Source organism: Lycorma delicatula, chromosome 4 (assembly GCF_047948215.1).
Source record: "Lycorma delicatula isolate Av1 chromosome 4, ASM4794821v1, whole genome shotgun sequence".
NCBI classification, from domain to species: Eukaryota; Metazoa; Arthropoda; class Insecta; order Hemiptera; family Fulgoridae; genus Lycorma; species Lycorma delicatula.
In genome coordinates, this window is record NC_134458.1 from 18576858 (window position 1) to 18601410 (window position 24553).

General features: G+C 35.6%; 1 protein-coding gene across 3 annotated transcripts in view; it reads left to right on the plus strand.

Moving 5' to 3' along the window:
* The first annotated feature begins 10840 nt into the window (after positions 1-10840).
* Positions 10841-24553, plus strand: part of LOC142323155 (uncharacterized) — a 132152-nt gene continuing 118439 nt past the window's right edge. For all 3 annotated transcript variants that reach the window (XM_075362430.1, XM_075362432.1, XM_075362431.1), the window contains exon 1: positions 10841-11094. In XM_075362430.1, coding sequence (XP_075218545.1) covers positions 11015-11094 — 80 coding nt within the window. In that variant the 5' untranslated portion in view covers positions 10841-11014. The remainder of the gene's footprint in view (positions 11095-24553) is intronic.

The window sequence follows — 24553 nt, forward strand, 5'->3', positions numbered from 1 at the left end:
GAATTGCTTGAGTGCGGACCCGGAGGTAAAACAAACCAAAAAAAAAAAAAAATAGGATAGTTTCGACGGGCCTGACAATGAAGCTTTTTAGTTATTCACGTCTTGACATTCATTGTTATGCTGACTGCATTCCTTGATAATAAATGGGATACATTAGTTCTAACACGTTTAAAAAAACAGTGAATATTTGTTTTTGTTAGAAAAAAAAGTAGAGGTGATGTGACTAGTTTCGAACCCGTGAAAACAGGATAAAATAACTTTCTTTCTTGTGTAATATGGCAAAATATTTATAACGCGCCTTTGTAAAATATGAAAGGAGTAGAACAAAAATAGGGATACTCGTCATCAGCCAATCAGAGCGCAGTATCCAGTCACGTGAACCCCACCAAGCCCACTTCCGGCCCCCACCCCACCCCAGGGCCAGACCACCGCTCGCGGCTAGACCGCGGCGACCCGGCCCGGACACCGGGAGGCGACGTCTTGACCGGACGAGCGTTGGCGTCCGACTGAACGTTAGATCGCCCCCACCACCACCCTACCATCCAAAAAACTGCAACATCTTGCCTGTTCACACACAAGGTTAAAGTATGCAAGAGAGAGAAAACATTGCAAGAGAGAAAAAACAATAAATATAAGTAATACCTACCACCACCACCACTAACTTTGTACAATGTGTTAAACACATTCCTCACCATTTGCAACATAATCTGATAGTGGATGAATCCAATATCAGATCGTGTCGCGGACCTTGGAACCACTGCATATAGTAATATATATTACTGTATGGGCGTTTAAAGTGTTTATGTTGTGTGTCTGTATTTCTTTCTATCTTCTATGTATATCTTCCTCTTCTTCACTCACTCAGCGAAAACACAACTGGGGGAACATAATGTACGAACTATATATATATATTGTAACCAGCGTGTAAATATGTTCGTGTATATATTATGTTCCATCCATCGTTGTTTCATTTTAGATCCTGATTAGTTGATCTTTTACACATTCTGCTGGTCTGGTACTGTCTTGTAGAGTTGTGTTGTTGAATTGCTAGTAGATTTGTGTGAAGACTTTCGTGTTGTTGATGAATAGATAGATTTGCTCTGTACTGTCTAGTCGAGTTGTTTGCAGTAAGTCCACAATTCTCTTTCATATATTGTGGTTTTCGTTGGATTATGCCTAATATATCATCAATGTATATGCTCTCAAGTTCCTGTTCATTATAACCGTCACGTACATTTTCATATATGTTTCGGATGCCTTCATGTTCTTCTAGGTTATTAACAACCTGATGACGCCAATAATCAACCACCTACGTTGACATTAGGAGACAGAGTGTGAATTGGTGGTCAAACCGATACACACACTAGACACCTCTACTCGGTTGAAATTTCACAATTTTTCCTGCACATTATAAAATAAAATGAGGCTATCAGAAAACCTTTTTCATAATCATCGGATTGCAGATAACCTATATTTGAATCTTCATCGGTATCATAAGCGACTGGCAGAGTATTATAGTCGATTTCATCACATACTTTTCTACTACCACATCCATAACACGTAACGCGTGGTGGGACTTTGCAGTATAAACTGTAACAGCGAGTACATTATCTTTTAGACAAGATGTACTAATCCTATTAAATGTCTCAGTGTCCAGCGACATATTCAACGAATCGTTAAGTTTGAACGCCTTCACTCTTTTATCATTCGCAACTTGGAAACCAGAAAATACTATTTCTCTATCACCGATACGACCAATTGTATTTTGCCCACATTCGAAATCACAATAAAATTTTTTATAAAACGTTAGATAAAAAAGTTAATTTTTATTGTTAGATTATCACCGGTTTTATCGAACAAGTGGTTGGTAAAATCGACTATATAGTCGATTAAAATATATTGAGAGAATACTGTTATCACAGTAAAAACAGTTTCAAAACTTATCAGAGCATTTGGGGTTATAAACTTCTTACCCCGAAAAAATTAGAGTGGAAATTTCATTCTGCAATTAGATTCTGATAAGCTCTGACAGATTTAAACAAAATTAAAGCAGTAGGAATTATTAAATTAACAAGTGAATTACTATGCTGTCTGGAAGAAGTAAGACTGAATAATTTACAACATTTATGAGGACAGAGAAATTCTCATTTCAATAAAGCATTATTTTTATCATAAAAAAGAAAAGCTGGAACAGATGAATGTCGAAAACACTACAAATTAACTGCTTTCAGACTTCTAATCTACTGCTGTTGTGCTCTTATGTTTCCAAATTGGTAATTATAAAAATAAATAAATAAACTATAAAAGATAGAAAGATAACTAGGTGAAGATAAATTTGGTTTCAAGAAATACATGGGAACATGACAAGCAGAAATATTTTAGAAGACAGATTCTTCATTGCAGAAAATGAAAGTTAACTAAATGGTATTTTAGAACTTAAAAAAGTACTTAATAATGTGGAATGTTCAGAGGATTAGGAAAAGTACAGTTTATGTAAAGTTATTTTTAATTATTTTAAATTCAGGTAGCTATAACAAGAAAAGGAGATGAGGGAAAACTGTTTAATTTTTTTTGTAGAAGCATTGAAGGAACTAAACAAAACTTCTGAGAGCAAAGTAAATTAAAAATGTTAAAATTAGCTGATTATATTGTTATTTTCACTTAAAGTACAAGTGAGATTTAAGAAGCAAATAATAGTAGAAATATTCTGCATAAGAAATTCAGTTTAAAAGAAAATAATGGTGATAGAAAAGAAAATTATGAGCTGTTGATTATTAGAGGGGAACAGAACATACCAAAGCTTTTTAATTCAAAACAGATTATTGTATACCAGCTGTCATATTTATTTTTTATGAAACAGTTTGCATTTGGTTATACATTCTTTTTTGTGTAAGGTGATTAAAAACCTTGTTTTTAATGTTTTGTTATTTTACCTAATTATAATTATAGATAATGTGATTATTTAAAGCACCTTAGCCGGGGTTTTTTATCAAATTTTTGAAAAACTGACATAAGACAGATTAAATATGTGTGTCAAATATAAGAAAAGCTTTATTTTTAAATTTCATTCTATCAATTTTCTCATTAAAATAATGTAAAATACTGTTAGTTTTTTTTAGGATTTTAGATCATCTTGAAGGTAATTTTAATAATCTACTTATCTGTACTGAATAAATCTGACATTAGCTGAATCAGTAATGTTCAGAAAATAATATATAAATTTATATATTAGCAGTAAATAGTATTTAATTTTTTAAAACTTTGTGTAATTCTTCTAAATCAGCTGACTATCTGATAAACTTATTGTCATAATGAAATGACTTCTGAATCATAAGGACTGATTGCAGTTAATTAGTAATGAGGATTTGGCATTTTATCATCCATCATCATCTCAATTCCTTTCCTCTTAGTACAGGGTTGCAAGGACATCATCCTCAGAAAAAAGTGTTATTTCTGTTAGAACAGATCTGAAAAAATTTTATTTCATGTTTGTTAACAGTAATTGTTGTAAAATTATTTAACAGACTTGAAAATAAATTTGTAAAACGAAGAAAACTTAACTATTTTATTTTGCATTTTCGGAAGAATTAGTTAGTCTGACTTTACTTGATACATATTTTTGCTATTTATTAGACTTAACATTCAGTAGTTGCGCAGAAAACAAACTGTCTGGGTTAGTTTACAGATCGCTGTTTACCAAACCAAGAATACATTGGCTCGACAGTTCTCATTATCTTCAGCATGTACCTAGCAGCCACCCTACACCCACAGTACCAAAAATTGGCAAGGATGGAATCAAAGATAAGGAAAACAGATGGGTCATGAGAAAAAGCAATCTGCCTTGCAGAAACCACATTACGAGACCCAACTCCACCTAAACAGAGAGAATTTAAGGCTCCCCAAACAGTGGTGATCATTGCACCAAATTTTTTATTTTATTGGGACTTTTTACCCAGATATAGGTAACAGATTACTGATCAACAATATCGGGTTAATCAGCATAAATAAATGTTCAACAAAAAATGCTTTCCTTATAAAACTTAGGACTAACTAAAGGACAAAAACTACTTTTATAAAGGAATATTCATTCCTGTTCCTGGAATTATGTGACATCGAGACCTCACTGGAGATAAAATAACTTCATATACAGTGGTGGCTCGCGTACAGGTACTGTGGAACTGCAGCACTCCCTATTTCCACTTGATATTATCGATAACATTTAATACAATGAGTCCTTTTTTCTTTAAAATGAAAAAGATACAATCATATTTGTATGGAACTGTGTGCTTCACAGTTCCAGCAGCATGTTGTTTGGCTGTTGTGTGCATGTGTACATAGGAAGCTGCACATGAGACTGCCAGGGAAAGAGAGAGAAAGACAGAGAGAGATAGAGCACTGTTGCTCCTGCAGTGCCAACCCTGGCGTGCTGGTAGATTTTTTTAACTCCACGTGAGTATGGAACGTTCCTTGTTCATTCCCTTTTATAGTTTAGTCGGTGGAAGTAATATGAAAGCAGTTTAGTTGATTTTTCAGTAATGATAAGAAGATGGCAAAAAGCAAGGGTTCTTTCATTGCCAAATCTGCCCAAAAACACGCTGGAAGGGTGAAAGAGAAGGTAATTAGTAAAAACTAATTGTTTCTGCGTACATAGAAATTTAAATTAAGCACAATGTGCTTAAAATTTATGTACCATATTCTTGAATGTGATAAAGTGTAAAATTGGATTATTATCCTGCTTCCAGCTATTTTATTTGATTGGTTTTTTTTGGTTCTTTTGTTTTACAGAAAACTTTAACCATGGCCTTGAAAAGACTCAGAAAAAAATTTTCTGGAGCAGCACCTCCACTAATTTTAGCTACAAGCCACCACTATTCATATATACAAATTACCCAAAAGGTTTGATTTATTATTAAAATATTGTATAAGAAGGGATTTCTTAGATAAATTTACCAATTCAGTGCTATCAGTTTCTAGCAAATGTAATTAAGCTAAATTTCTATGTTACTACTCTAAAGGAACTGTGTAGAAACTGAATGCTTTAAGTTGAAAAACAGAAGTGTGTTATAATTATATCATATTACAAATTTTATTGTAGTCACCAACATTGACTTCACAGTGTTCTTTTTTTAATTTTTCTTGATCTATAAACTTAAAGTGATTATTTTTCTTAACACACTTGTTACTATCACATTAAAATGTGTATCAGGCTGAACATTCTTTTTGTTTTTTTTTTAACTAGCTGTTTTAGTTCAAGTAACTAACAATACATACGTTAACTGAAATATTTTAATTGGCACAGTGGACATATATATATATATATATATATATATATATATACTGATTTTTTGTGAAAAAGGATTATTGTGTCCAGGAAATATGTGCCTGTGCCTGGGGCAGTTGAAACATGATGCATAAGTGAAATGTTCACTTATATTTATTGTTCAATAACAAAAAATAAACTTATCTTTGTAACTTAGGCATATATGATCATACTTTTTTCTCTTCAAACATAAAAGGTACATAACTGATATGTTTCCTAAGATAAATTTTTTGCACATTTTATTTAATATAAATACTTTAAACATAAGAAATTATTTTGTAATAAATGTATGCTTGAATTATAGAAATTATGTATAAAATAATATTTCCTTGACATAAATTAGAAAAAATATTTTTATTGAAAAACTCACTAACCCTAATAAAATAAACAAGTAAAGTAAGAAGTATGTGGAAGAAAAGAACAGTCCTACTTTTCAAAATGAACAAATCCCAGTATAAATTTTGTCATGAATACACCAAAATACCCTCATTTTTTCTCATTCCAGACATCTACATAAATAAAAATGTAAATGTTCGTTTGTTCAAAATCTTAAATTTCTGAAAGTTCTTCACTGATTGTTTTGAAAATTTGACACAATGTTGCATTCGAATACGCGCATGTTTTTATATACCTACTACTTATATACCTAAGATGTCACATCTGTGACAGGTAAAACCATGCTTTTTTTTAAAAACAGCGCTATCTGTTGGACGTAAAAACAACACACGCTACACAAAATATTTTATGATTCCATTTCAATGTTTCCGATGTGTGTCTGCTACAGACTAAAAAACTACTCGACCAATTTACACGCGGCGAAAAAGGGAGAAAGAGAAAAATCAGAAAAGAGAAACAGAAAAAGGTAAAAGGGAAGAAGGGAAAAGGGGGAAAACAAGGAAAAGGAAAACGGGAAAAGGAAATGGAAAGGGAAGAGGAAAAGGGGTGGAAATATAAAGGGGGAAAGGGAAATAAGGGATAGAAAACAGGGAAAGGTAAGGAAAGGGGGTGGAAAGAGGGAACGGGAAAGAGAAGGGGGAATGGGGAAAGCGAAAAGAGATTATGGTGAAAATGAAAACTGGAAAAGTAAAATGGGAAAGGGGAAAGAGTAAAAGGGTAAAAGGGAAAGGTTAAATTTTGTGAAGTTTCATAATGTTCATTTTGTTAATATTTTATCAAACTTTCAATTGTGTTCATTTAGTCTATATATGAGTTGTTTAGTTTCATAACCAGACACATCACTTTTTTTCTAAATTCGGATTTTTACAGTTTTAGTATCTATAACATTTTACATCATATGTGAAAATCATTTTTTTCAAACGTAGACACATCACTTTGTAAAGAGGCTTTAAAATGTATGTTTAGTTTCATAACCAGACAAGTATCAGCTACTTTTTTCAAAACCAGACACATCCATCCACAGTGCTGCACTCTACAACAGTTGTGAATTAGTTGTCGGTAAAGCTCTTGTTTTTGCTAGTCAGTTTCAGTTAGTCACAAATTAAAAGCCAAAGTGTTTTATTCAATTTTAAAAGAAAAACGTGCTGACCTATTGACAATAACATTTGATAAGCAGAAAAATCAAGTGCTACCGAAGGTCCCAGACCAAAGCGCTTATTATTCACGACAGCTTTACAATTACAATCTCACTGTAGTTTTGGGTGATTCAAAAAGCAGACAAACTAACAGAAATGCATTTATTTATCTATCAGTGGAACGAAAGTGAACATGAAAAAAGCTTTACTGAAATATGTTCAGCTGTATGCCATTGTCTTTCACTCATTGATATTCCGGAGCACATCAAAGTTGTCTGCCTTTCGTCAGATGGGTGTGGCGGCCAAAATAAAAATCATTTTATGATGGGAATGCTTAATGCCTGGTTATTAAATAATGCTCCAAAAAATATTAAATTAATTGAATATATTTTTCTACGGTTGGACATTCGTTCCTACCACCGAATAGAATTTTTGGATGAATTGAAAAGGTAATTTAAAAAATTCAGCATTATTTTAGACCCAATGGAGTACACAAATAGTTTTTCCTCTTTGGAACTGTAATACCTTTACACGATAAGGTTTTTGATTGGAAGCAGTCTGTCTCTGAAGTAATGCGCCCTCCTGGTCAGTGGCATTTTAAATTTAATCCTTCGAAACTGTTTATTTTTTCAAACCTAATCATAAGAGAAATAATGTCCTCATAAAAGGTGAAGTTCATTATAGAACAGAAGAAGGAGTGTACAAAAGTGTGTGTAAACGTTCAAAAACATTTAAAGACATTGTATTTCCAAAGATAATACCAGCTGGTAAGGCCGTACCACAAGTAAAATTAGATGATGTTAAGAAATTGCTAGTAAAACACTTCGGTGAATCCTGGGTTGATTTAAATTCTTTAAAGTGTTATAAGAATATTATAGAAAATCAAAATAACAATTTGCAGGAAGATTATGTCGAGGACGAAATTATTTATTAATGTGATAATTTTAATTGTGAGGTGGATGAATTAATTGTTTAACTTTTTTTTATAATAATTGGAATCTAATGAAAAACACTTTCTTTTATAATATTTATATTGTATTTTTTAAGCTTTTCAAAAACGACTAATTCATGATAATATATTTAAGATACTTCAGTTGAAATTTTTCACTTTTCTGTAATGTTTTATAATCTTTTCAATGGTAATAATATTACATTTTCTTTTTGTGAACAGTGTTTTACTTTCATAACTAGACAAGTCCACATATTAAGTTTCATAACCAGACACATCAATTATTTAGGTTCAAAACCAGACACGTCAAACACAAACTTTCAATTTTCTGGAAAAATAATTATAATTCTTTCCTTAAAATTTAGCCAAATAATAGCGATCACAAGACTCAATAAGGTAACATAATTCCAAACTTTGAGTTCGCAAGATAATGGAAAAAAATGTTTTTTTTTGTTTCCTGAAAAATATTTCTATTGTGATGTGTCTGGTTATGAAACTAAACGACATATATATATGTACACTCAAATCTAGCAATAGCAAAGCATTGCTAGATAGTTTTATCATAAAAGCTTGTATCATGTTATATCATATATAATGTAAACAACATCCATGTTGTTACAATGTTTGAGTTTGTGCCATATTTATTTTATTTAACAGTATAAAAAATGGAGCCTATATTGAATAAAAATAAGTAAAAGTATCACATTAAATTAAGGTCCTAATTAATTAAAAATAATAATGAAGAAACACATTTCTTTGAGTTAGAAATATCAACAAATATATACTTGATATTTCTCAATTAAAATGTATAAATCTGTAGAAAAAACAACTGTAAATAACTACAGATTAATAGGACTGTAATAAAAATTGAAGCTTTTTGAGTTCTAAAAAGGTTTTAATAACTTGCTATTCATTGCCAATGGAATATATGTTTATTAATCTCCAAACTGTTACTGTAAAGGGTTTTACAGGTAAATCAGTGAAAGTTAATAACTTAAACTATCCATGTTTGCGTAACTCTGACCTCTGTCAGTTTTTAGTCATGATGTAAGTTACCAGGTAAGCTATGTATCAGATATCTACATACAGATAATAGTTGGGTAAAATTTTCTTACAAAATTTTTAAAGCAAAAAACAATAAAAAGCATGCTTTAATTATATTAGCTAAGCCAACAAGGGTAAGAAATAAAGCAATAAGCATACTAGTGTGATGATTTATGGTTAAAATGTGGAGTTTTCATTCACATTATAAATCTGATTAAATGCTGATATAATTAGAGAAAACTATGGTATATATATTTTTTGAAAATGTATAACACAATGAATACATCCATGATACATTAATGTAACATGATGTACACTCATTATTTGTGGATGCATTATCCTATTGCAGGTTGTCTGTGGCAATATACATTGAAACATCTTCTTCAGAATAGTTGACCAGATTTAAACAATGCCATGGTACAAGAGAAGTAGAACTAAATTGCAAAAAATCATAGCTGTAATAAGGAAGCTGCTGAAGTTCAAAGTATATTTTGAAATTCAGTTTCATCTAATGATTTTTTATCCGAACAGATCAGCAGTGCAGATGAGTTGAAAATTTTATTGTGGAAATGTTTGTCATTTCATTCATAGCTTTTTGAGCCTGAATATCTAGTCCCTCGTCAAAGCCAGCAAAGAAAGAATAATAGTCATCTGCTGTGTAAGTGAAAATAACATGTGCTACATCGTAGCGTAAACACAAATGTCATGTCTTGTTCTTAACATACTTGAACAATATGAAATTTAGAAATTCACTAAATTTGAAAAACAAAATTCTAAATGGATGAACATAATTCATATGGATCAAATATATTACTTAATTATGAAATAACTGGGTTTCCTAAACACTTAAGAAAGTCATAAAACAATAACAATGGCTTTGCAATGACAATACTAGATTCTTGAAAAGATATTCTAGAAGCATATTTCAAAGAATTTAGAAAATTAGTCATGATTTTTATCTAAAGATTACATATCTTTAAATTATAAAAAAGGAATTTAAAATAAAAAAAATCTGAATAAACAATTTTGCAAGAAATAAAACTTTAAAGTATAGGAAATCTTTATTATGTTTGCACACTATTTTCAGTGTTTCAGAGAAAAAAAATTAATTATTTCAGGGTGGAGATAAGTTATTTTCCAGTGGTTATTGAACAATTCAGTATAAATAAAAACTCCAACATTTTATTTTACTTGAACAGTTCCATTATTCCCTGTTCTACTTCATGACCTACATGAACCTGTTGATTGTGAAATTAATAAAATGTCCCACTGAACTCAAGTTTTCTGAACAGCTAGAATTTTTCACAGTTAAATTAAATTATAATTGCGCAGTAAATACTAAATGTAATATATATATATATAAGTAGTATAGACATTATAGCAGTACTGCATGTAAACAAACCTGTCCATTCAACAACTGTTTATTTTCCATTTTGTGTGTGTTGAAAGGTAAACTATTCAATACAAATAATAAGAGATTTTGTATTACATTTTTTGGTTAAATCAAATAGTACTAATAAAAAAAGTAGTAAAGATGAGTTGCATATTATTTTGTACAAATGTGATTCTAATGAAAAATATTAATTTTAACTAAAAACTAAGAATATTTTGTCTTTTTCCTGGATTATTTATGATTAGACGTGCTTTTAGTGTTACGAATGCTGGTCAGATATGTTGTCTTTTACATTGGTCTCGTCAATGAAAGTAAGAAGTGTAACTTTTCGATGAAATAGTAATAGTTCTTTACGATATCACAGCATAAAATCAGCATTGGGATTCAGGTAAACGTACCTCTGAAAATAGTTTGGATGATAAAACAACGATACCTAAAGAATAATTTAGAGATATTTGCGGTAGAAATAATTCATAGTGATAATTTACATTTAAAAAGCTTGCTTAGTTCCTAAGTCGGTATAGTTGTGAGACTGTGCTGCTACCTAGATGTGTGGGCGGCTCTGACTTGTCAACGGCGGAAGCTATCAGTCGTCGCTGGAAAGTTCGTGAGAGAGGTGGTAGAGTTTTAGTGATTGTTTACATGAATCGAGCTAGTTTTCTACCTTGACATTTTTGCTGAAGTAATTAAAACCAATAAATAGTATACTCATTTTTAACATGTTGATACTATGTAGTAACACTTTTTAGACAAGTTGTTTTGGTAAAATTAAAAACATGGCGCGGTTGACTGAGGAAATGGTGATTGCCAGAACTAGACAATCTAATCTAGCAGCTATCAAAAAGCTTAATTGTTGGTGAGTTGTGATTCCTTTATCTTGTTCTTTTGTACATGTATAATTAAGTTATAATAAACATTTTTGTAGTGCCATTTTGATTTCATTTGTTTCGCTATATTTTAATAATGGGATAACCTAAAATATCTTGTTAACTCTTTTGATTTAAGTTAGAACGATTGTTTTGTTTAAAATTATCTGTAATAATAATAATGATTATATAACAATCTTACTTGAGGAAATTTGCGTCGTAAGTGATGTTTAACGGTAGTCCATCCGTTTTATGTGAATTGTTTTCTCCCAAACTCTACGTTAAGAAATTGAAAAATGCGTAAAGTTTTGTCCTTTCATTCTTTTAAGTTGTATTATACTTTATTATTAGTGCGCGTGTAGAAAGTACATAAATTTACTTTTTATATATTTTTTTTATTACGTATTTTCAAGATTCTAAGACCTGTGTTTTCTATGCGACCAGTTTTGATGATTTGCTGCTGATTGGAAAATGTAATATGTTTGGAGTTGTTTTAATTTATTATATTAATGTTGTTTCAGTTAATTTAAATTATAAATTTGAATAAAGATTTATCTGTAAACAATATTATCACAAAAAAATCATGAAAAACAACACAACATGAAAAAATTAGTGTTTTTGATTGTTTTGCTTATTTATTCTGTGAGCAAAAAAACAAGTCCTTCCACACACTTATTAAATTAAGTATATAATTTTGTCACAAACATTACTCTGATTAAAATTTTTGTATTGGCCTGTGTAACATCTGTGGCGAATTCAGTATTGTTAAAAATTTCTTCACAGTTCTATAAGATGTTATAAAGTTGCTTAAAATCACATCATACTTAATTATAACAACTGATAGTTATTTTATTATCATCACTCTCAAAAGAAGCTATTGATTTATATATCCTTTTCAAAATTTTATTTTAATTTTCAAATCGGTTATTAAAATGAATTTAATATTTGTTCAAGATATTGTGCATATCCTTCATTTTTTATTTAATGTTTTTTTTTAACTTTTATTTTAAGAATGCCAAATAGCAATTTATTTTTCATGTGTATTAAAAACTACTACTGTAATGGCTGTATGTAACTTGATATGAGTCACAAATTATTATTCAAAATAATATAGCCAATCTCAGGAATTACAGCTCCCATGCCAGAATTTTTTAGGAAAGCAGACTGAACTAGTTTTCGCCTTCTTCTCTTTGCTGATCATATGATTATATACTGGCACATGAAGCTGACCAAAAAGTAGTTTGTAATTATATTCTAAAAGTGACATCTTTATTCTGTTTACCGCAGGGATTTTCAATAGGGCACACATCATTAATCCTGTTGAAAGCAGCTCAGGTCCTCTTATACCTTTGGTGTTTTACATGTGTTATAGCCATAAGAAAGACAAGGACAGGCAGAACAATAAATACAACAAATTAATGTACTCCTTTCTGTCATGAAACAGTGGATTATTCATTTAACAATAAAACTTCCTGTCTGTAATATGTAATATCTGAAATATGCTGAATGTGAGTCTATCATGTAATGTTCTTAAGTTACAACCCCTTAAATTTATTTGTTCCATCATTCATGGAACAAACAATACAGTTAAGTTAGTATATCTGTATGTTTGCTTATTTTCATCTGATTTATATTGTGATTGATGCTGTAGACCTTTATTTGATACGTAACAGTTGAATGATGTCATTTCTTGTTGCCAGACACGTATAAACATGTCAGTGAGTCAAGTAATGAGTAATTCAATGTGATGAAATTTTCTTCAGTATGAGTTCAGCTCATGGTATGACTTGCTGTGTTTTTTAGTTGTGGTAGTGGTTTTATCATACACATATTATAAAGATTGTTTCATAAGTAATGCCGTAAATTTAGTGAAAGATTTTTATGATAGAACAACTTTTGTTATTATTTTATTGAACATCAAGGTTTGTTAAGTTGTGTGTTTTGTTTCACTCCACAGTGTAACAATTTATGAAGTATTTTAAGTAATTAAGTATTTATAAATTAATAATTATTTTTATAATTAAGTAAGTATTTCTGTTTACTTTCATTCATTAAAACATTTTGAATTTTACAATGAATAAAACTCGGGCTTGTAAAAATTCTCCAAATATTTTTTGTTATGTTTGTATAATCAAAACATTATTTTCACTGTCCCTTGGGAGACAAGATAAATCCTGGGCTCCACATATAGCATGCATCAAGTGCTACATTTAACTAACCCAGTGGTTAAAAGGAAAGATAGAGCGTTTGCCTTCTGGCGTACCTATGATTTTAATTTGGTTAACTGGCATCTCTCCCGCCACCACCCCATTCGGTCGCCCTAGAGCATAGACCAAATGTCCGTGCCAAGAAACGGCTACTGTACCTCTAAAAACGGTATAACGACCTCGATCCTATACGCTCCTAATGAGCTACCTATCAGCGTGAGCGGATTAAGCAGGTTGCTGTACACCACCCGCTTACGTGTCCCAACCGCTGACTTGTCAACAATAAAACTAAATCGGGGAGGCGCACCCCTTGTTACAATTAAAAACTATCGAAGTTAAATTACATTAAAAGACAGCAATTTAAGCTGCCACGCCTCGGTCGCTGTATGCCAGCTACTACCTATTCACCATTAACAGCGCTTGGAGCTTATCTGGCTGGTGGCCAGCCATTATCTTGAGAACTCCGACGGGGAGTCTTATTCTTTAAGACTTTGGGGGTTGGCGTCCCCAGCGAGCCTAGCCTCTGCAGATATTCTTCCCACTATACAGCGAGCTGCAGAACACTTTAAATCATACACATATACTACACCAAGAACACTACATAAATTACAACATATATACTTACACAATTACACAACAATATCCTAACACTGATATTTCTTACATTAACACTCGGTGGTGTTGCGACATCTTACGAAACGCAACCGTAACCCAAGGTGGGAACAAATCATGCCGATGGGTGAACGGCTCTACGTAGTGAGTCTCGAACGATTTCCTCTGGGCACCAGGGCGAACCCAGTTGTACTTAGCTCTAGCTCCAGTACGCGTGCGCTCTGCTGGAGTGGTCCATTTTTCGCCGGTACTCGTGGGACCAAAATTTCTGTTCCTATATTAAATTCCAAGATGGTTGGTGGTCCATCTGAAAAAACCACCAAATGAAGTCTTGTGAAGAGACCTCGATCAGCTTTGTCTAACGAGGATAAAAGTCCTATGGAAGAGAACTACAAATCTTTAGACTTGAACACTAAAAATATATTAACATTTAATCTCCCTGTTCCACCAGAAAAGATTAAAGTGGGTTACCTCTCGGTTCGGGTACGACCATTCATACCCAACCCACGGCGATGTTTCAGATGCCAAGGTTTTGGTCACACTACAACATCTTGTACAAAAACTGAGATCTGTGCTCGATGTGCTAAAGAAGGTCACAATGACACTAACTGCGAAGAAAGTGAAAAATGCGCAAACTGCAGTGGTCCACATACAGCCCGCTCCCGAGATTGCCCAATCTTTAAAGAAGAAAAGGCAATTCTCAAAATCTGTACGGAGCAAAAGCTATCTTTCCCGGCCGCACGAAGAGAATACAAAAAGTTAAATAATTCACGGAACCTGGTTAAACCAGATGTATCTTTTGCCACCGCTACATCTAAACAAATTCCTACAAATGTTAATAATCAGCAGTGCGGATCCTGCAATGAGCTTAAAAAACTTGTTCAGATGCTTTCTGATCAAGTAACTTCACTTACAGCCACTATCTCAGAGCTGACAAAGATGAAGAAAACGTCTTTCGTCGCAGTTAGTGAATCCAACAGTGTGATACACACGAAAGTTCCTGCTCCCAAAGTCGTACCGGCACGAGTAGCGACTATCACAGTTGGCATTAAGCCACCTAATAAGCTCCCCGTAAAGGGAACCCACATAACCAACACCTCTGGGATGTTAACTGCAGCATCCCATTCAAATAAATCTCCTCCACCATCACCTCATTTACTGGAGGATATGGTTGAAAAACCACCCGACCCTAGGGCATCGGAGTTCTTTAAAATAAAAAATACAAAAAAGAAAAACCGAATCACGTACAACTAATTTTTATATAATTTCCGAAATTTAATATTTTTATTTATTTTTTTACACTTATGAACATTATTCAGTGGAATGTTAGAGGTATTCGGTCCCGCATTGAAGATATTAGAGTACTAGCGCACGCACATTATCCACTAATCATGTGTTTCCAAGAAACTCACCTTCTGCAACATGACCCAATTACACTCAGAGGATACTTCTGTGAGAGATACGACTGCCTAGTAGACAGTAGGGAGAGTGGTGGAGTAGCGATTTTCATGAAGAATGGGGTGTCAGCTACAAGAATTCAACTAACCACTGTCATTCCTGCTATTGCAGTAAAGGTCTCTATTCCCTTCAAATTGCATATCTGCAATCTGTATCTCTCACCGAACACTGAGTTCAGTGCTTTAGATGTCTCAAATCTCCTCACGCAAATACCATCTCCATCGTTAATAGTCGGAGACTTCCATGCCCATCATATTTCATGGGGCTCAACCTTCTGCTCCACTCGAGGAAATATGATAAACAGATTGAGACAAGACTTTGACCTTTGCCTACTGAATAATGGAACACACACATTCATGTCCTTGTCATCTGGTACTGTATCTAACATTGATCTCTCCATATGCTCACCGAATGTGCTCCCTCATTTTAATTGGTCTGTTTGTGATGACATTCACGGCAGTGATCATAGACCAATTATTATTGGTTTCGGTGTAGACTGCGAGATTAAAAGAAGGCCACGGAGATGGATTGGGCTCTATATAAGGCTCTAAACATCATTAACCCTAAATATAGAAAAATTCTTATTTGCAGTGACTCGTGTAGTGCTCTCCAAGCCTTAAAAAACTTTTATTCCAAACATCCTATCGTCATTGAAATTTATAACGCAATCGCTGAGTTGAATAATCGCAACACAGAAGTAAGTTTTTGCTGGGTTCCTAGCCACGTAGGGATTCCAGGTAATGAACATGCAGATTCCGCTGCCAAAGAAGCATGTAACCAGCCTCCTTTCACCACCCGAGTTGCTACTTCTGATTTCATTAACTATGCAAAACAATTACTAAGAGCAAGGTGACTGGACGGCTACCGTTGATAATAAACTCCGTCAGATTAAAGATTCTGTGTTACCATGGGACTCCTCATACAGAAAACCCCGGCGTGAGGAAGTAGTTCTCTGTCGATTGCGGATAGGACACACGAGTACCTATTGACAAGAGGACAAGCACCTCTATGCGCACGATGCAACAGCCGCGTGACTGTGCGCCACATACTCGTGGACTGCATATGTTATGCGGTGTTGCGTCGTAAATTTAAACTACCCAGAAACATCCGTGGTATCTTGTGTAATGATAAAGAGGTTTTAAACCGGATGTTTCTGTTTTTGCGTAGTATAGGGTTAATACAAAAAAATTAATTAGTATGTATTGTTTTGTATTGTAATTGTATGTACTGTCCTATGTATTGTTGTTGTTATCCGAGTAGCGAGCCTTTTACACTCTATCGTAATTTTTATGTATATATATATATATATATATATTCATATTTTGTTGTTTTTTTTTATGTTTTTTAAATTCGTCTGTGATATTAGTTGTAAGATTTTTGTGATATTAGTTGTAAGACTTTAAACATAATAGTTTTAAGTTTTATCTCCTTTTTTAGTTTTACGTTTTATTTATTTTTAATATGATAGTTTTTAACGTAGTTTTAAGTTACATGTTAGTGATTTTGTTATCCGAGAATGGGCCTTTTACACCCATTCCGGATTTTGTTTCCTGTGATAGTAGTTTTAATTTTATCTAACAGCTTTAATTACTTTTATTTATATATTTATTTAAAAAAAAAAAAATAAATAAAAAATAAAATGAAAATCCGGCGATGATAACGTTCAACAGTTTTTCGCCAAAAAAAAAAAAAAAATTATCTTGAGAAAGGCTTCCCACAGCAGCGCTATAGGAATCCGTATTACTTTATACTAACCCTTAAAGTTAACGATGACGGTTGAACATCGCAACCTCATCGAGGAACTCCCACACGGTCCGACAATGCGGCTCTCGCCACACTGACTAGCCGTTTGTAAGCGGCCAAGTTTCCCCCCTGACCACTAAGTTCCAGGGTGGCTCGATACCTGCCCCCTCCCCAAGAGCGGGGCAGTCGAACATGATATGCAGGTTCGACTGGATCTCCCCGCAGACACACAACTCATCAGCCGCTAGGCGAAACCGAAACAGATATTGTTTCAAATTTACATGGTTGGTGAGCACCTGGGCACCCGCCGCCCTTAAGAACGAACTCGAGGCATACCATCCCCCCAAATCCTGTATAAACCTATACGAGGATCTTCCCTTAGCCGTGGTGTGCCATTCAAGCTGCCATGCCTCCATCGCGAGGCTCCATAGCCTCTTTCGCAGACGGGAGATGGACGATTGAACGAAATTTTGTTCCGGTGCATTGTGATCACCGTTCCGCTCCGGTTCTAGCCCGGCTGGAAACCGCATCCCAAATGCCTCCGCTGCCCGAACTTTCACCACTAAATCGATTGGGAGACCCTTTCCCAATACGGTAGTAGCCTCGTAGGAGGTTGTTTTAAAAACACCAGTGCATACTATCAAGGCTCTGCGCTGGGCACTCCTAAAATTTTGAAGCAGTGCTCTATTTCTCTCCATCCTATGCGCCCAAACTGGCGCCGCGTATGCGATCATACTCCCGAAGACCCCTCGGTACACCAAGTACATTTGGCGGCCCGACAGCCCGTAATCCTTCCGAGCAATCCTTCTAAGCTTGTGCATCACAGAGACAGCGTCCGCCGCAACTTGCTTAATGTGGTTACTAAAAAGCAACTTATCATCAAACACATAGGTACTTATGAACCCTTACTCGGCTTATTACAGAGCCTTTATACTTAATATGGGGGTTACGATTGCACGATAATTTGTCTGCATCCTTTAGAAGCATAAACTTCGTCTTGGGCACAGAAATCTTTAAATTTTGCATGTCCATCCAGCCCTCGGCGATTGACAAAGCCGCCTGCGCCCTATTTTCTAGCTGCGGTCGTGAAAAACCACGAACTAAAAGGAGACAGTCATCGGCGAAAGCCTGGGCCGTGACCCCTTCTGAGAATGTCAACCCTAGAAATCCGCCAAACACCAGGTTCCACAGCAGGGGACCGAGAACGGAACCCTGCGGGCTTCCCCTGGTGACGGACTTTTCCACAACTAGGTGCGCATCCTTAAACAGAGCCGTACGATTAGACAAATAGTCTCTTACCACGGCCTGCAGGGCTTCGGGAACATTGCGGCGTTCCAATTCATAGAGGACAGAACTCCAACAGAAGGAAGGAAATGCTGCCTCTATATAAATAAAAATTGCCAAAACATATTTGCAGTCGGCGCTTTCCACCTCGGCAAGAGCATTTAAGTTGCAATCCTCGGTGCCAACCCCTTTCATGATGCCATATTGGCCTCGATTTAGAAAACAGTTCATATCGATGCTTTCCCAGAGCCGTTCCACAACCAGCCATTCAAGCAACTTGCCGAGAACCGGCAAGAGGCTGAAGTACCTATGATTTGGCGAGAACCTACTATCCATTATGATGACTACTATTTTGCTTAACAAATGTTACTGGTTTCGATTCAAACAATAAAAGCAGTACCGCATACCCAAACAAATGTTCGTTCAGCTATGAGACCAGTACTTCACGGTGTTGAAATACATCGCTCCAACTTCTTGGAAAGAAATTTCCAATTCCTTGAAGGCTCAACCGATGAATCCTCAACTTCAATTACATTCCGGAAAATAAAATTACTGAACCTCCTCTCATGGAATAAGCAGAACTGAGCGATCTAATTCGTGATTTGTATTGTAGAAACGAGTGCAGAACTCCTAGGGTCGCGTCTTAAAGGGTGGAATTTATTAAACAAAGATACTAAAATTTCAGTATATAGAAACTGAATCATAATCTACTGAAATAGTTTAGAAGAGGTGGTTTAATTTGTTCTTGTCGTGATGTTAAGGGGCTAATGTCTGAGTCGGACATCGAATACGTTATTCATGATCGGCGTTTATTTATAGACTCATCAAAACGAAGCTGTAAGGCAATGTTGTTGCATAACTCGAATAATTTTTCTTCTATACCGGTAGCACATGCTGCTGGAGTGAAAGAAATATATGAAAGTATGTCAAAAATTGTATAAGTTATTAAGTACGATGGACACTTAACGGCGAATCATCGGTGACCTGAAAGCGATAGGGCTTCCTCTCGGTCTCCAGAGTGACTTTACAAAATATATGTGTTTCTTGTGTTTGCGGAGTAGTCGGGCTACACATAAAGACTACTCAGTTAAAGACCGGCCAAAAAGAAATAAGTTTACCCCAGGAAAGGAACATTTTGTCAATATTCCCCTTGTCGAAGCAGATCATATCATTTTACCACCTTTACACATTAAACTAGGTCTGATGAAGAAATTTGTAAAAGCATTAGATAAAGACGGAGACGAGGTTTTTATGATGGAGCCGAGGTTTTTTTTTATGATTTAAGTGAAGCCAAATAAAAAGAGGGAATGTTCTTCGGGCCGCAAATAAGAAAATTAATTCCTGAAAATATATTTGACAACAAACTGAATCGTGTAAAGAACTAGCGGCATGGAAGTCATTCAAAAATGTCGTTACTGGTTTACTCGGAGACAAAAAAGCTAAATACCATGTTCGGCTTATAAATGAATTCTTAGTGAAGTACAAAAATTTAGGCTGCAGATGTCATTGAAAATTAATTTTTTACATTCTCATTTGGACTTTTTCCCTTTAAATTCGGGTAATATCAGCGACGAACGAGGAGAAAGGTTCCACCAAGATATATTTTGCAGGTGGAACAACGTTTACGAGGCTGACAGGATGAATCTACGATGAATGACTCCTACCGGATGATGAAAAGAAAAGACTTCACCGAACACAAAAGGAAAATAAGAAATAAGGATAAACTTAAATGTTGGCAAAATAAAGATAGGAATTTTAATTGTATTTATTTTTGTATTCATTATTTAAGAAGTTTCTCAATATTTTAAAGGGTCATATCTAATAATCTGAGGGTGATGAAAATAAACTGATTTCATTTTAAGATTCAGCATAAAAAATACATTCTAATTCACCTTCTTTTATATCTCGGTTCCAAACTTTTTCTTGACCTGTGTAATTAACGTAACTACATTTAATTAGAAAGTATCATCTTTTTTTTAGTTACAGATTTCAATTAGTTTAAGAAATTTTTCTAATAAAAAGATTTAAACAAAAGATATAAGGGGAGTTTGTGCGGGAGGTTCGTAAATTTTATTGTGTTTTGCGAATGCGTTTCTCGTGCGAGGGACAATAATGGTGCACGGTTTTGTGGTTATAGTAGCCGACCTTTGGAATTTTTTATTTGACCAAGTTGTACCTCAAACTTTCTAATCAAACTGTTATATTTTTTCTATTAAGATCTTTTATTTTAACATTTAAATGTAATTTAGTCATACGATTCGTAATTTGTTTTTCTCAATTTGGGATCTTTACCGTCTCGGTCAAAGTTAATCGCGTTAAAATTGCGCAGTATTAAAATAACGAATAATATATTTATTTAGGGGTACAGATACACGCGAAAACAAAACAAAATATAGATTTAGTAAATAAAAAATCTTGGATCTTAATATAATTACATCCCAACCCCGTAGGGGAAGACACCCGCCTTGTGACGCTTCTGGTCGCGACCCCCTCCCCCGTTCCCAGCCATGATTGGCTTTAACGGGATGTAATATAATTACAATGCAAACACTGAACTTGTGAATTGTTTTTTCCTTCATTTTATTATTTTAATAACATTATAAAGAATTTAAGCATCTAAATTTAAAAAAAAAAACCGGAGAAAGTTCATTACGTGGATGTGTAATAATAAAAACAATTATAAAAATTTAAAAAAAGTAAAAAAATTAAATAAATCGAACTAAAAAAAAAAGAAAACAAGGTTTTTTTTAGTTCGATTTATTTATTTTTTGGCAGTCGTATTTTTTAATTTTTATATTTGTTTTTATTTAATACTTTTTAGTGATCATTGAGCAAGATTCATTCGTATTATCGTCGAAAACGCGGCCTTTCATCTTCAGCTTGAGTTTTGGGAACAGAAAATAGACTGCTGGAGCCAAGTCGGGTGAATAGGGCTGATGGGATAAGTCAGTGATTCGATTTGCGGCATAATAACGTGTAAAAATGTTGCCTTGTATGCCGGAGCATTGTCGTCCAAGGAAGTCCAACTGCCCGGATCCCGTATTCGGGCTGAATTCGATGAATGCGACGCATTAGGCGTTTCATTACTTCCAAATAAAGTTTAGAATTCACGGTTTGACCAGTCGGGGCAAATTCATGATGAATCAGGCCCTTTGAGTCGAAGAATGTAATCAACATTGTTTTCACTCTTGATTTTTGCTGCCTAACTTTCGCCGGTCTTTGTGCTCCAGGACTCAACCAAGCAGCGGATTGACGCTTGGTTTGCGGATCATACATGAAGCACCGGCTTTCATTCCCAGTTTCAATTGTTTGCAGAAAATTCGGGTCGCTATCGGCAGTTTCAAGGAAGTCTTGAGCGCACCTGTTTTTCTTCTTTGGTCAAGAAGTGTGGAACTGAACGAGAGCACACCTTTCGGCGGTTCATTTTTTCTGTTAGAATTTTATATACCTCGTCTTTACCAGTGATTAGCTCTTCTGCTATGACCCGAAGGGTAAGATGAGGTTGTTTGAGCAGCAGCGCAACGTTTTCGTCGTGAACCGCTTCGTTCGTCATCATCCAACGACTCTCTACCGTCTTTAAACCGCTTCCACCACGTGCATGTTGTAGTTCGAGATGCGACTTCATCATCTAATGATTGCTGTATCATAGAAGTTCCAACGAAAGTTTTTTGAAGTTAAACACAAAATTTCATCGCGTTTCTCTGTTCAATTTTGCGAGCTCGCACATGGCCACATGAAAACAACATAGGCGACTAAATGTAACTCGAGACTGGAGTGACGAAACGCGGTGACATTTTGTACACATACTCTCGTCAGACATCTACTACATGGTTCCTTGGTTGTCCGAGAGATGGCGCTACTTGTGTCGACTACAGAAATTTAGTTCGGGAACTTTTCAGACCTACCGTGAATAAGATTTTTTTGAACTTGTAGTTACAAATAAACATACATATGTACTTATTTATGTAGCCTATGACTATTCCCGTAATGTAAGGATAAACGGGGGGTCATACATCTAAATCGGTTTGGTCGTTGAGCTTCTACGGTGGTTTGGTATGCTTGGCATTTCTCCCGCCACCACTCCTTTCGGTCGACCTAAAGCATGAGAAACCGAATTTCTGTGCGACAAACGGGTACTGAGTCACGAAACAGTTTAGAGACCAGTGTCCTAACTAGCTCCTAGAACTAACCTAAAAGCGTGAGCGGAATAAGCATGGTACCATACACCACTCGCTTGAGTATCCGACCGCCCCCTTGTCATATATCACTAAAATAGGTAGCCGCAACCCGTGAACTACTAAAACATATATGATTATCAGTAATTAATTTATCTCGTCAAAGACAGCAATTCGCTGCCACGCCTAGACCGCTGAATGCCAGCAAGTACCTGACAAACATTAAAGCGCTTAGAGCCTTAATCTGGCTGGTAGCCCGCCATATCTCTCAATTAGCTTCCTACAGTAGCGCAGTAGGAGTATTTTCCCTTAGGTAAACTACTGATGAGGGTTGAACAAAGCAAGCGCATCAAGGACTCCCACACGGTCCGACAATGCGGCTCTCGCCATATTGATTCTCCGCTTGTGAGTGGCCAATTTTCCCCTTCACCTCTAAGTTCCAGGGTTGCCTGAGTTCTGGCCGCCTCAACATCATGTGTTCGTTCGAATGGAACTCCCCGCAGACGCACAGCTCATCAGCTGTCAGGCAAAACCGAAACAAATATTTGTTTAAATTTACATGATTTGAGAGTACTCGGGCTCCCGTTGCCCTTAAAAACGAAGGAGTGGCATACCATCCCTCCAAATCCTGTATTAACTTATACAAGGATTTTCCCTTCGTCGTGGCGTGCCATTCTTGCTGCCTTGCTTCCTTTGCAGGCGGGAGATGGGCAACTTCGAAATTTAGAACCGGTGGATTGAGATCGCCTTTCTGCTCCCGTACAGGCCCGGCTGGAAACCGCATCCCAAATACCTCGGTTTCCATGCCTCTTCGCAATTTCCACATGGCCGCCCGAACTTTCACCACTAAATCGATTGGGAGAGCCTTTCCCAATACAGTGGTAGCCACGTAGGAGGTTGTTTTAAAAACACCAGTGCATAAAATTAAGGCTCTGGGCGGGCATTCCTTAAATTTTGAATAAGTGCTCGATTTCTTTCCAACCTATGCGCCCAAACGGACGCCGCGTAAGTGGTCATACATTCGAAATCATCTCGGTACACCATATAAAAATTACGGCCCGACAGCCCGTAATCCTTTCGAGCAATCCTCCTAAGCTTGTGTATCACGGAGACTGCGTCTGCCGCTACTTGCCTAATATGGTTGCTAAATAGCAACTTCTCATCAAACAAACCACCTAGGTACTTATGAACTCTAACTCTGCTGATCACACAGCCTTTATAGTTAATGTGGGGGTTACGACTGTACGATAATTTGTCTGCACCCTTGAGAAACATAAACTTTGTTTTGGGCACAGAAATCTTTAAATTTCTCATGTCCATCCAGCCCTTCGCGGTCGACAAAGCCGCCTGCGCCCGGTCTTCTAGCTGCGTTCGTGAATTACCACGAACTAACAAGAGACAATCAGCGGCGAAAGCCTGGGCCGTGACTCCGTCTGGGAATGTCAGTCTCAGAAACCCGTCAAATACCAGTTTCAGCAGCAGGGGATCGAGAACGGAACCCTGCGGGCTTCCCGTGGTGACGGATTTTTCCACAGCTAGGTGCGCATCTTTAAACAGAGCCGTACGATTAGACACATAGTCACGTACTACGGCCTGCAGGGCTACGGGAACATTGCGGCGTTCCAACTCATAGAGGACAGAACCCGATACAAGTAAGGAAATGCTGCCTCTATGTCTATAAAAATTGCCAAAACATATTTACAGTCGGCGCTTTCCACTTCGGCAAGATCATTTAAGGTGCAATCAACGGTGCCAATCCTTTTCAAAAAGCCATACTGGCCTCGATTTAGAAGTGAGTTCATGTCGATGTTTTCTCAGAGCCGTTCCACAACCAGCCTTTCAAGGAACTTGCCGATTACCGGCAAGAGGCTGATGAACCGATAACTGCCGACCTCACTAGGATCCTTTCATGGTTTTAAGAGCACCCTCACCAAAGCCACTTTCCAACAAGTCGGGAAGCAGCTCCAGCT